The 13,496-nt window shown below is 39.9% G+C and overlaps 1 protein-coding gene across 1 annotated transcript; it reads left to right on the plus strand.

Moving 5' to 3' along the window:
- Positions 1–397: 397 nt before the first annotated feature.
- LOC149300949 (vitamin K epoxide reductase complex subunit 1-like protein 1) lies at positions 398–11,151 on the plus strand. Its single transcript, XM_089484655.1, has 3 exons — positions 398–588; positions 9,304–9,413; positions 10,925–11,151. The coding sequence occupies exons 1-3, from the start codon at positions 398–400 to the stop codon at positions 11,149–11,151; spliced, it is 528 nt and encodes a 175-aa protein (XP_089340781.1).
- The last annotated feature ends 2,345 nt before the right edge of the window (positions 11,152–13,496 follow it).

Consider the following 13,496-nt stretch of genomic DNA (forward strand, 5'->3'; position numbering starts at 1 on the left):
TTTTACACTAGTAGGTTTCAGCTAAATTTCAGTCAGCCTACGCAAAACAATGTCCCATATTAACTTCTGAGGAAATATATAGATTATTTAACTATCGATAGATATACAGTCTCTGGGAACACTTCCCTATCTCGACCACATCTCCTTGCATCAGTCGCTCCCGGCGCTCCCAGAGCAGCCACATCGTCCCTCAAAGCCCCGCCCTTGTCAGCGATGTCACGGAAGCGCCTTTTCCGATTGGCTCAGCTCATATCCGCAGGTCGCTCTCGCGTTCCCCGTTCGTCTTGTTTCTGCGAGCTCGTGAATATCTCGCCACTGCAGTTGGTGTGTGTGTATCTGCGCGCGCGCGTTGCGAGTGTCTCGCTGCCGCGCGAGATCACAGCAGGCCGGGGTTAAGATGGCGGCGCCCGTGTTGCGAGTGTCTGTGCCTCGGTGGGAGAGCGGGGCTCGGTATGCGGTGTGTGTGCTAGGTATCTTGCTGTCAATCTACGCATTCCACGTGGAGAGGGAGAAGGAAAGGGATCCTGGGTATCGGGCCATGTGTGACCTCAATGATTGGGTGCGCTGCTCCGCCGTCCTGTCCTCCAGGTAACTAGGGTAGCGGTCCGTTTTCCAGTGGCGTGGCACATAGAAGCTTTGCGTGTAATGTGTACTCTTTGCTAGTCTACGGTGGGGGGTATCGGAGCTGTTTATCTCTTCGTCTACTTTATCCATTATCTTTCGCTTAAGTCTCTAGCACTTAGCGGGTGTTGTAGTCTGCTGGGTAGAATGGTATTTTAATGTGGATTGCTTACATGTTAATGCCCGGTCGCGAGTCAGTGTAACACGCCTTGTGGCTGTGGCAAGTACTCGATGAGGGTGGGATGCCACTACCGTGTGCCTTGGAGTACTACCCGTGGACAGTACAGGGATTTAAAGGGATCGCTTTTTAGTCGGATATTGGTCTCCATTCACTAAGGGGAGAGTTTCAGCTGCCCATGCATTTTGAAGGCTCATCCTTTTTAAGTTTCTTCTGTAGGGAGAACTTGGCTGGCCCTGTATAATGCATAGTGAAAACAGTGAAGTCTATTCACTTATTAAACTATCCATTATAGAGGGCCAGCTCAGCCCTTATTACACTGCCAGTAGTAAAGTATAGTTAAAATGATACTACTGCCAGTAGTGCATAGTGAATTGAGGGAGAATCCACAGCTCTGTTTAGTGTACAGACCCCGTTGTGCAGCAGTATACGCTCAGCAGATAAGGTCAAAGGCTGGTGCCACCTGTACCTTGTCTGGATTGCTGTGCGGTGTGACAGTGCATGCAGGAAGGAGAATACGTCAGACGTAATTAGATCAGATCAGACGAATCAGGATTCCCAAACCGGGCAACTCCTTACTACAAGTAGGTTTATGTGAATATCAAGGAGACGGGATTAAGGCATAAACTGCCACACACCCTTCTCTCTGACAGATTCACACAGGGGGAGGTCTGCATTCATAACATATAGCTCCATTATGTTGTGGCGTTGCTATGCATTTCTGTTTAAGTAAACTGTAGCGATACTGTGTAGGTAGACCATCACTGAGGCCATTGACAATAACTGAATTTGCATTGGTTGCGGTCTAAACACAGGAGCTACAACTTAGATCACTCTCATCATTCTGGATGCGATAGGAGCTGTAGTCAACCGAAGGTCCTCAAACCATTATTATCTTTTTGTGAAGGATCGATCCCATTACCAGCAGCAAACTTTCTGTTTAGCCATTCTGTCTTTTCCCCCTTTATTTTTTGATGTCCGACTGCCTATCACATACATGATTGGACCTGAAAAGGTTAAAATCTATTGGCGCCCTGAATTCCTTACCTCTAATACACCCTCCTACCTTCCCTTGTGTCATCTTGCTGAATCCAGAAACACTCAGGCATCGTTCATTCCTTCATTCAGGCAGTCATTCATTCATTCCATTGTATACACAATCAGCTGTCACCTACCTGCTAACTTCAGCCTGTATTTATTAGAAGCCATTTGTGAGTTGGCCTCCTCTGATTAGCCAAGGGGTACATGGTTCCTGTACGCAGCCACAATTATTTGCACCGACTTGGGTCCTGTGGAGGAGCCGTACAATCCATACATGTGTGTGTATGAAGGGGGATGTTGGAAGTCCAGAACATACAAGAATTACACATTGATCCTGTAAACAGATTCAGCTGATGTTTACAAAAGGCCATCAATTTTTTTTTTAGTTTACATACTAGAATGTGAATGGAAATATTAGGAATAATATGGTTTTTAATAGCAGCCCCTGTAGACTGACCACCTGTGCCGTAGGACCATTGTGATTGTTCTTTCTCTATTCAGGTACATTCCTCACATCACCTATAGCGCAGTGTTGGAGAACATCATTTACCATTTAAACATCCCGCTAGAGCTAGTTTTCTTTTTCTAGAATGATAATCTGGCTAGTGCCACGAGTCAGGGTGGATAGGTCTATTTGATTATGTTAAGTGCTCAGAGTAGAACTGGGGCATGTCAGTGTGCCATAATAACTGGTGTTTGCACTAGACTATTGGAGTAGTTCATTGGTATGTGTAGAACTGCAAAAAAAACCCTCAATAACACAGGTTAGAAAAACTGAACTATACACCTAAGCTTTCCTTCTATACAAGCCCAAGTTCAATGTAGTTTTTACAATTCTTTGGGTTGGTGGTATCAAGCATTTTAACAAATAAAACTTTGAGCCTGCAAATTGCATAGTTTCAGCATAGTGTGTCAAGATATCTCCCTTAGATGTATATGTACCGTGTGTATGTATGTATGTTTTATTATATATATATATATATATATATATATATATATATATATAATCTCATACGTATAATCTGTGTGTGTATGTATGTAAGGCTCCATGTTTGCTGTCACATCCATTATGCAGTGATATCTCCTAGTGTGTGAAAGCACATTTGAATTCCTGTGCACGTGTTTCAGACAGTTAACTTCTCACCATTCCTGGTCTGATTGATGACAAGCTGATAGTCTCCTGGATCCAAGGTGTGCCCCAGTGTCCTGCTAGTATGTTAACATAGCAGACGACCGGCTGCTGTTTGGTTTATCAGCTGTGTGGATTTTCCTTCCCATGAGCTTGGCTGAGCCATATTCATGTCTAAGGAGACTTAACTTAAGGAGGTTACTTTACTGCTGGGTTTTCTTGTTTGTACAACTAATGTCCTTCTAGAGTTTCATATTCCGACAGGTCTTTTAATTAAAAGCATACTTAAAATGTTATACTTTTTTTTTTTTTTTTTTTTTTTTTATGATAAGGGCTTCTTTTATGATGCAGCCATTTGTAGGGTGCAATGTAGTGGCACAGGTTGCAGCAACTGCCACAGCTGAGGATAGGTGGAATCCTAGCGTTACACTCTGTGGTTTAAACCATCTCTTGCTTTTAGTGGCCCCGCTGACTGCTAATACAATGCAGATGGAGTCCAGGAAGTACGTTACAACTTCCCGCTTAGGTTTATTGTGTGATTTCAGCACTGCCTTTGCGGATTATGATGAAGGCAAGAAACTTTACATTAGGTGCCTTTGTGTATCAGGAATGAGCTAAATTCCAATACATTAAAAATAATGTCCATAACTGAAATCATTTTCAATTTCAGGGCGTGAGGGCCTTATAGTAGGTTTCTTTAGGGTAAAAGTAAGGTTTACGTGTTTTTCGTCTAACTTTGCTAAGATAAAGTTTGCAGAATGTAACTCAAGTGTCTGTACAAATACACAATGCATTTTTCTAAATACTCTTCTGGCACGCATAATATTTACTCTTTACCCAATAGTGCGGGGCTATTTATCCGTTTGGTAGACTCTTGGCTGATCTCCTGACATGGTATTTTGCCTCTCCATAGATCCCCCACCCTAGTTCTGTGAATCACTTTTTTGCATCACTCTTGATATGGGAATTCCTATATAGGCAGCTGGCCACGTTTGAAGTACAGCGGGTCAAAGGTTTAGTCTCTGCCTATCCTACAGTAGACTTCTGTATACGTGTTAGAAAAGAGGCCTGTAAAAAACTTATCACCACAGAGGTGGTGCAAATAAATCAGTCGCTGCACACTTCATTAGCGCCAATGTTGTACCAAGTCCAGATTCTGTAAAATTTTTATGTATTTTGTTCCAATCGCTTTCGTATTTAGTGAGAGTGGCCTCAAGCTTTTCCTTGTTGGTGAGATTGAACAGCTCATGTTGCTAGTGGTTCCACTCACACGGCCACATTGTTTCCAAAAGTAGGGGAAATAAACTACGCATACACATTTTAATTGTTGCAAAAAGTTTGATCACCATTCACTGAAAAACATGCACTCTAGTCAGTACAGCTCACTGAGAAGAACAGACGAGCCGACTGGTTCTCTGCCTTCGACGCCTACGTCAGAATGGGAGAATTAAAGGGACACTCGCTATCATATGTACTTTAATGCATATAACCGGGTGGTCCCTTTACAATTTCATGTAATTCCTTTGGCAAATACATTTGCCCTTTTCCCCATTTCCCAGCTAAGTACCCCGTAGAAAATGCATGCCCCTGCAAGTAATGTATTCCAGTTCTGGCTGTGGTGAATGCAGTGTGAAAGGTGCGTGTAAATCCCAGTGTGCATGTACAAAGTTCTTCCACTTATTGCAATGCAATCATGTCTGCCAATTCAATGCTTTCTGCCCTCTTTTGTCCTGGTCTGTCTGTTTGGCATAATAGTTCTTTACCCCGAGGGGGAACCCTTCTCTTCCTTTATTTTAACCCCTTAAAATAAATGGAAAATTAATTAAAATGAACAAAATGCCCCATTTATCTAAAGTGAGTGCAGCCTCAGTAAAAGTAGAGTGAGAAAAAAAAAATGAAAAATCCAGCAGGTAGGCTGGATTGCCGGGATGGAAATTCCAAGTGGAGGGTACTGCCTTGCAGTCACCACAATTAACCCTCCCAGTGCCGGTAGTCTCACACAAGTCTTCCTTTATGAATGGATGCTTCACATTCTTAATAAATGCGGGGATCCTTTCATGAATGTTGAGTGCTGCTGATCAGTCAGTAAAAAAAACAAAAAAAAAAACCTTGCCAGCTGACACACCATAAAAACTGTCTGATCCATGCTGTCATGCATGCAATCAGAAATAATGGCACAGCCAGCCTCCTCCCCTGCAAATAAAATAAATAAAATGTAAACACAGAAATACACCAATAAACCCGCTGCCAAAAGTGATTATCGTTTAACCCTTTATTTTCTGTGTACCTACATTGGCCTATTCTGTGTGCTGTTGTGTATTGTGCCCTGTAGATTAAAAAAAAATATATGAAAACCTATCCATGTGGGTATTTATGCAAGCTGGAGATGCAGCTGAATACACTTTAGTGAGTTTTTCTGCAGTTACATGTAAATCCTTGGAAACCGTGCTAAGAGATATGGCGAGGTTGGTGGTGGTGGTGGTGGGGGGAAGCAAGGAAATTCAGTGTAACGGCTCCCTTTGCTGGGGACCAGCTCGTTGCATGATAAGTGTCCGAATGTTCTTAGTGAAATACCCTGGGTTATCTTCTCTCCAAAAATACATTTGTGGGGGATTTTGAGCTGGTAGGCTGCCAAACTGCTAGACATAAGCTTTACGAAGTAACGCAAGTGGAAAAGGGAATGTCTCATTTTGTGCCTCGTAACTTCAAAAAAACCTTAACGTTAATTGTGGCATTTTGGTCAACTGACCTGGTTTGGGAACAATTTTCATAGTAAAATAAAATAAAAATATTTTCACTCATTGAATGTATTCTTCATATTAAATGTTGGACTATGCATATAAAAATCAATTTTTTTCTTTTCATGAAAAAACAATATATAATTTTGTGTTGGTGCGTGAATAATTAAAAAGGAGATTAATGATTAAGGAAACATGCTGAAAAGGTGGTTGGACACAAAACATCCTCGGTAAAGAAGGGGTTGCGTTTCTCTTGTATCTTCTTCTCCTTGGCTCTGTTATTATTGCACTTGGTGTTTTGGGGGTTTTGTTTGGTACGTAATATAGTTACGAATGGAAGGTAGGTATTTGCAGCCTTATGAACTGGTTATCTATAGGCCGTATATGTTGTGTCTTGAATCTGGTATTTTTATCTCCTAATGGAACAAAGATTTATTTTTTAAATTGTAGTTCAAGCGATGATCTCTTCCCCGTGGGAGCAATTATAGAAAACCACAGATGTGCGAGAAGCTTTAAAGTACGCGTTATTTTCTAGACCAGATGCTTACAGGTTTCATTCTATAAACAAATCTTATTTTGTAACATTTAAAGGCCAAGTGAGTTTGTGATCCTCCGTAAACTCAAGTATGGTAAGCCTGGGACCATTCATTCCCTTGACCATTCATTCCCTCTGTATGATAGCTGTGTAGTATTAAGTGTGTTCACATTGCACTCGACATGTCCAGCTTTTGCCGTTTGTTGAAGCAGTGTGTGCCAAGGGTCTGAAGAGGAGGATCCTGCCCAAGGATCGTTAACAGCTGTAGATTCTAGTGGTGGCATATGGGTCAATTCACTAAAGGGAGAGTTGTGGTTTTAGGTTGTTGACTTCATTGTACGTTATGAAGAGCTGAATTATTTTAGTTCATTGCTGTTCATGCATGGTAAGCGCGTGAAGTGTACCATGTTTCTAGTAATGTTTTCTAGGATTCATGGGTCCGACCGTCCACATCAACAAAGTTGGACAGCAGTAACCCCGTTCATGAAGCCTATAGAAACTGTAGGGGAAAAAAAAACCATTAAATCCAGCCAGGAGGAAAAGGCAGGCTAGTGTATGATTGAATACTAGACAGAGCATTGGTGACCTATCAACAGAAGGAGACTGTTGATCAGTATACAGTATATAGCCTCTTGATGTTCTAAACATGGTGGATGTAATGTAAGGAACTATCCTTAATCGAAGACAAGACCAAGGACTGAAGGCGAGACTTGACGGCAGATAAGAATAATTTGATCCGTCAAATTCTTGATTTTTGCCCCACTAAATGCTGAAGGACACTTATTCGTATGTTTAATTTTCGTTACCAGAATTTCCCTTTAGTGTAGAATGGCACTGTCACTCCCTTATAGGAATAGCACTATGGGTTCTGCTGGCGTAATATATCTCAATGAACAGACTCTCACTCACCTTTATTAATGTGATAAATCCTATAACTGTGGTAGGATTATGGTCGTTGATTATAGGTTTTGAAAAGGGACTTTGGAGCTTATTGGAGATATTTTAACTTTCGTGGAAGTGCCTAACCCTGTGTTTATCTGAGGTGTGGCATTGTGGTGAACTTTCTAATACTGAAGATTGCATGGAATTCATATGAATATTTTTTTTACGTAATAAGCTTTTTTTTTTTTTTTTTTATAGTAAAGATTCTTAATAGTAAACGTCTGGTTGAAACATCAAAGAACAGATTCTCTTTGGTGGTGGTTTTACTTGTTGAATTGATTTGGCTTTACCCGAGAGGAATATGCTTTAGTAGTCTACAAGCCTCTGCATAAGAGATCAGAACATTCTAGAAAGCTTTTCACATAACTAGTTCCATGAGAAAATAAACATATTGGCCGATATCGGAAGTGAAAGGCTTGGCCTAACGCCTTCATCAAGGCCAGATTAAAGAGCTTCAGGCCCTGGTGCAATTATACAGAAGGCCTTTCTCTAGATTTCCTGCAGTATCATTTGCAGACATTTTCATTTTATTTTCTCCATATTATGTCCCCTACTTTCCTCCTGTTTGTTGCCTGTAGCTCCGGGCTGTCAACAGATGAACGGATCTCTTGTATATAGACAAGTATCTGCCTATTCAATATAGTGAAAAGGTACTACTGTATTACATCCTAGTTGTCCTTGTGCCTTCTTAACTTGTTACTCCATTTTCATGAAAATCTTACATATGTTATAATTATTACTGGTAGTATGGATGGAAAATATTAGTGTCATACATGTGGTTTCATAGTATCTGAAATGCTTTCACAGATATGTCTGGATTTACAGCTGGATAGCAGTGTCTAGTAGGTGTCCACCTTGCATTTTTTACAGCAAGCCTGTCCAAGAAGTTATTATCCAGGAGAACCGTTGTAGAAGAGGTAGATGTTCCTTTAAGGCTAGCGAAGATAGGTGTGAGCGACACATTTCCAGAAACAGAAGACCGACATAATGTATTGGTATGTTAGAAATATTATGGCAGCTGACCTCAGGTTGTCCTGGCATTTCTGCGCATTGTCTTTGGAAGTCTTTGATACTCTGTAGTATGGGTAGTGGTTCCACTTGGAATGCTTTCATGACTCGCGCAAGGGTTTTCTTTTAGCCATAATGTTTATTTTCCTGGCTATCTTTCTTGGCATTATGTTTCTACCCAACCCAATGCACTTTGCTTTTTCTGCCTGTAGTGAACAGATCACGAGTTAACTATGTATAGGACTGAAGTTACTTTGCGGAGAGAAGGCGAGACTTTGTTATCCAGACATTATATTCTGGATTAAAACCCTAAAAGTGTAGGCCGGTAGAAAATGTTAGGCAAGGCGTTTCTTTTATTAATATTAAAAATCTGCTATGGCCACAAAATTATTAGGTTAGGGTTACTGCCAGCTTTTGGTGCCGTTGGGTTAATCAACCTGTGGTATATTTTGATGCGAGCTATGCGTGACAGAGATCTGAACTTTCCTGTGGTTGCACACAACGTGGCCAGTTATCTAGTTTGCTGATTTGTGATATTTGGAAATCCATAGTACCGTTGTAGTCTTTAATTAGAGCCAGTGTTTCCAGACACTTCTTATACTTACTGCCAGTCACCTCTAGAGCCTACTTGGGGGCAGAAAGCACTCCTATTGATTACATGATTAGTGGTGAGAAAAGTTGGATCATGGAAGTACTTCTCAAGTATGACCCCCACCCCCCAAAGTTTGAAGAATGCTCATGAAAGTACCTATTAAGTACTTTCATGTGCATTCATTGTTGAGAGGGCTCCCAAGGCTCTGGAGTGTCCCTATCTACACCCTATAAAGCAAGATTGCAAAGACATTTTGCTGCGAGAACTAATCAAATACGTTATATGCGTAATGGGAAATGGGATGATGAACTGAATAAATTCTTATTCTTTCCTATAATAAAACATTTAAAATAAATAAATAAAAATATATTTCAATATTACACACTTGCTATTTTCATACCAAATTATGTGTGTTGATTTTTAAGTCATCAAAACTTGTTTTGGCAAAACACATTATCTGTGCTCTAAAAATAAATTCTTGGTTCAATACATATACTTACATTATTTTCAATTGTGCAGATGGGGTCGTGGATTTGGCATGTTTGGTACTATCTTTGGAGACGAGAGTGTATTAAATCAGCCAAACAGTGTCTTCGGGCTTGTATTTTTTTTTCTACAGATGCTGCTTGGTATGTATTGTGGCTTCTCTTGTATTGTTATTATGCATTCTTATCACAGTTTTTATCTACACCCTGCGCTAGCCCAGTGACCAGAAAGTTCATAAAATGCAGTGTATATGTATTTCTGTGTGTGTATATATATCTATCATATTTGCTCAATTATAAGATGACCCTGAATATAAGACTACCCTATAAGAAAAGTTTTACTAGTAAATATTAGCATTTAAATAATTTTTTCATATTTAATAAAAACTGATTAAAAAAAAAAGATTTTTGTTTTTATTTCCTTTCATTTGGCAACCTGCCCTCCACATATGCCTTATATGCCACTCTGTCCCCCAGAAGTGTCTTCTACCTCCTATAGGCCACTCTGCCTCCGGATATATCTTATACACCCATATATGCCACTCTGTCTCCCTGATAAGCCACTCTGCCCCCAGATATGCCTTTTAACCCCCTATTTGCCACTCTGCCTCCCTAATATGCCTTATAACCTCCTATATGCCTCTCTGCCTCCAGAAAACCATTGACCCCCCGGACTTACCAGTGCATCCGTTTACTTTTCCCCCGCGCTTCAGACTCCCTGGTGTCTAGTGGGGCAGCTGGTAGAGGTCTGTGCAATGTAGATCTCCGCTGCTGGGGGACAATACTTCTGCCGGGGCTTCTATAACTGAGCGCCGGCAGCACCTTCCTGTGCTCCACCATAGAAGTCCCAGCTGAAGTGCCGGCAGCAGCAGGGGTTGTCTGTGCGCATCCCGCAAACGTTCACCAGGATGCTCTGGGGAAAAAACCCTTGTATTATAATTGAGCAAATACGCTATATATATATATATATATATATATATATATATATATATATATATATATATATATATATATATATATTTCTTGAACTATGCATTATGCAGGGCAAGTTCAGGCCTTCTTGCAGGATAAATTTCCCAACTGTTGTACATGATATAATGGATTTGGAGTTCAATTATTTTACACATATTTTACATTCATAGTCTATTGAGTGTCTAGTGTTCTTGAATCTGAAACACAATTGCTGGTGTTTTCCGTGGCCTCTTTTTATTATTTCTTTAAATCCCATAGTGGATCATCTTTTACATTTTATAGACTAACACAATTGCAAGCTTTTTGCCCATTACTCAATAATGTTAGCAGTTCTGAATTATTTTTTTTTTTTTTTAACCTCTGTGCCTCTTGGTCCTGCAATGACTAAGCAGAAGACCAATATACCGTGTTCATATGATAAACTTATATTTATATACATTATATCTGCCTTTTGTTCTCTGGCCTCATGCTCTTGGCTTGTAATTTGCCTTGTAGGCTCAGTTGCTAAACCCAGTAGCCAGGGAAAATGAGCAACGAGCGCATTTCTCTATTAAATACCTGATAGTACCCCATGTGGCTGAATATTTTTTTGGCATTTATATATTTTTTGCTCTCTGCTTCTCCGTGTATTAATCTGAGCTGCTGCAAGACCTAGTTGTAACCCTCTTTCTGCTCTCTTTCAGGAATGACTGTGAGTGCCGTGGCAGCGTTAGTGTTAATGACCTCTTCCATAGTGTCAGTGGTGGGGTCACTTTACCTTGCGTACATCTTGTACTTTGTGCTGAAGGACTTCTGTATTATCTGTGTTGCCACCTATTTGCTGAACTTCATTCTCCTTCTCATCAACTACAAACGACTAGTTTACTTGAATGAGGCCTGGAAACAGCAACTGCTGGATAAAGAAGAATGAGCCTCTTGACCTCTGACTTGCACCTGAAGGACACTGCTTCTTTAATGTTTATTTTGCAGTACATTTTTATCGGTTGGGGGACAGTATCCAAGATAAAGAACAATCTCACCAGATTTTTTTTTTATTCTAACTGAATGGGCCCTGGATATTTGTGTATATTTGCTCTGGTACCTACAAATTGAAATGGATGGATGAAGGCGTAAGGATCTTGGTTATGAGTGGCAAGCTTTAACTGTACTCAAATTTGGTTGAAAGGCACATTATTTCCATTACCTTCATTTCCACTCTGTGTACCACCATGTACCCAGTATGTTTGTCTGTCAAACCTATTTAATGCGGGTATTTTTTCTTTCTTTTTCTTTGCGAGAGCTTATTGCGTGGCTAAAGTATATAGATGTTGCCATATTTCTTTTGGTGAATGCTGCCATCTAAAGTAGTCTAGTTATATTAAGTTCTGCTGAATTTGACCATCATTGGCATAGTCATCTGATATCTGCACTTAGATGAAGCTCCCTACATTCTTCTCGCTGTGATCTGTGTTTAATATCCCGTTGGGGATAATTAATGAAAAGCTGGACCAAAAACAGTCCTGATCGTTCTAATGTGTTTGCTTTTTATTTATTTTTTCTTTATACTTGGAAGCAAAGTTGCTCTACAGGAAGATAAACCAACCATGGAGCGCATATAGACGGGGAGAAAAAAGAAACAACAACAATAATATTGCAATATGAACGCACAATGTATAAATAAAATACGGTGTCAAATCCACTCACAAACAAGTAGGATAAAGCAGGCTCATCAAGGGTTCAGTAGAATATCAGCAGAGTTTTAATGGCTTCTAAAATCTATAAAAACAAGGAGACCAAAAATGGTGCAGTATCATCACACAACCGAGAGTCAGGAAGTCTGGATACACTTACAGTTGGAGAAGGCACAGCTATATGAAAATAGTGTGCAAAAACGCAATGTAAACAGAAACAGTCCCAAGTCAACTGCTGTGGTGATAGTGAAGCTCTCTCTCTACGCGTTTCGCCAATAGTCCGTTGGCTTCTTCAGGAGTAAATTCAGTCAAAAGATGTGTGTATTCAGTGGTAAGTAATTTTGTTCGTCCGTGCCTTGATTAAATACACTCCGACACGGGCATGAACAAAATTACTTACCATTGAATACACACATCTTTTGACTGAATTTACTCCTGAAGAAGCCAACGGACTATTGGTGAAACACGTAGAGAGAGAGCTTCACTATCACCACAGCAGTTTACTTGGGACTGTTTCTGTTTACACTGCGTTTTTGCACACTATTTTGATATTCTACTGAACCCTTGATGAGCCTGCTTTATCCTACTTGTTTGTGAGTGGATTTGACACCATTTTATTTTTACATTGTGCGTTCATTTTGCACTATAATTGTTGTTTCTTTTCTCTCCCCATCTATATGCGCTTCATGGTTGGTTTATTGTGCTCTTAAACACCCTGAGGAAGAGTGTTATTGGAGGCTGCATTTGATTGGGGAGTATTTATTATTATTTGTTTTACTACTACACACGTGAATTTGGGTTGTTGTTTCTTTGCTCTACAGGAAGTGCATGTTTTTTACTATTGGTGTAGTAACCACTAAAAGTGTGTCCGGATTAACTTGGTGTACACATGAACAACTCTTCGTTTCTCCATATCCATGCGTTATTTAAATTTGTTTTTTTTATTTGGCACACGAGTATGTAGCTACTTTTAAACTTATAGAAGCATACTAGGCCACAGTCTACAGCCTCCATGGGATATATCTACAGTTACCTCTGGACATATCCTTCTTACAGAAAAGTAGATTTTTACATGTTTAAAGCCAGTCGGGTGATAGTGCTGCTGTATTTTATTTTATGTTTAATGTGCATTTTTTTATTTTTTTTTTTAAGTTGGAAGTATCACCTGCATTCCCACAATTTTAAGTAGTAATTTTAATAAAATGGGGATTGCGATGTCCAAATAGTGAGACTATTTTAAATACATTGAGCAGGTAACTTAAATTATGCATCCATGGTTATGGAATCTACTGAGATTTGTAACTTTAAAAATGTTACCGCTGCATATAATGGACATAGTCCAATGTGAACACATCAGTGTTCCATTCCCAGGAGAAGTAAAGTAAGGATAAACTTGGATGGCACCTTAATACTTGATGATCAGTACATTTCAAAAAAAAAAAAAAAAGTATGAATCGAATCCTTTTTTGAGTATCATTAACAGTTGCTGTGTCTTACACCTTCAGTTATTTGTGTGGACTGGAGCTTCTTAAACCATCATTTTATATTCATACAGCCTCCTCACCTTCAATTTGTCACTGGTGAG

This window comes from Sceloporus occidentalis, unplaced genomic scaffold (genome assembly GCF_023333645.1).
Source record: "Sceloporus occidentalis isolate IW3139 unplaced genomic scaffold, rSceOcc1.0.p SCAF_22, whole genome shotgun sequence".
Taxonomy (NCBI): domain Eukaryota; kingdom Metazoa; phylum Chordata; class Lepidosauria; order Squamata; family Phrynosomatidae; genus Sceloporus; species Sceloporus occidentalis.

Coding starts and splice junctions, on each gene's coding strand:
- LOC149300949 (XM_089484655.1), top strand. CDS start 398: ATGGCGGCGCCCGTGTTGCGAGTGTCTGTGCCTCGGTGGGAGAGCGGG. Junction 589..9,303: donor TCCGCCGTCCTGTCCTCCAG/GTAACTAGGGTA, acceptor TCAATTGTGCAG/ATGGGGTCGTGGATTTGGCA. Junction 9,414..10,924: donor TTTTCTACAGATGCTGCTTG/GTATGTATTGTG, acceptor GCTCTCTTTCAG/GAATGACTGTGAGTGCCGTG.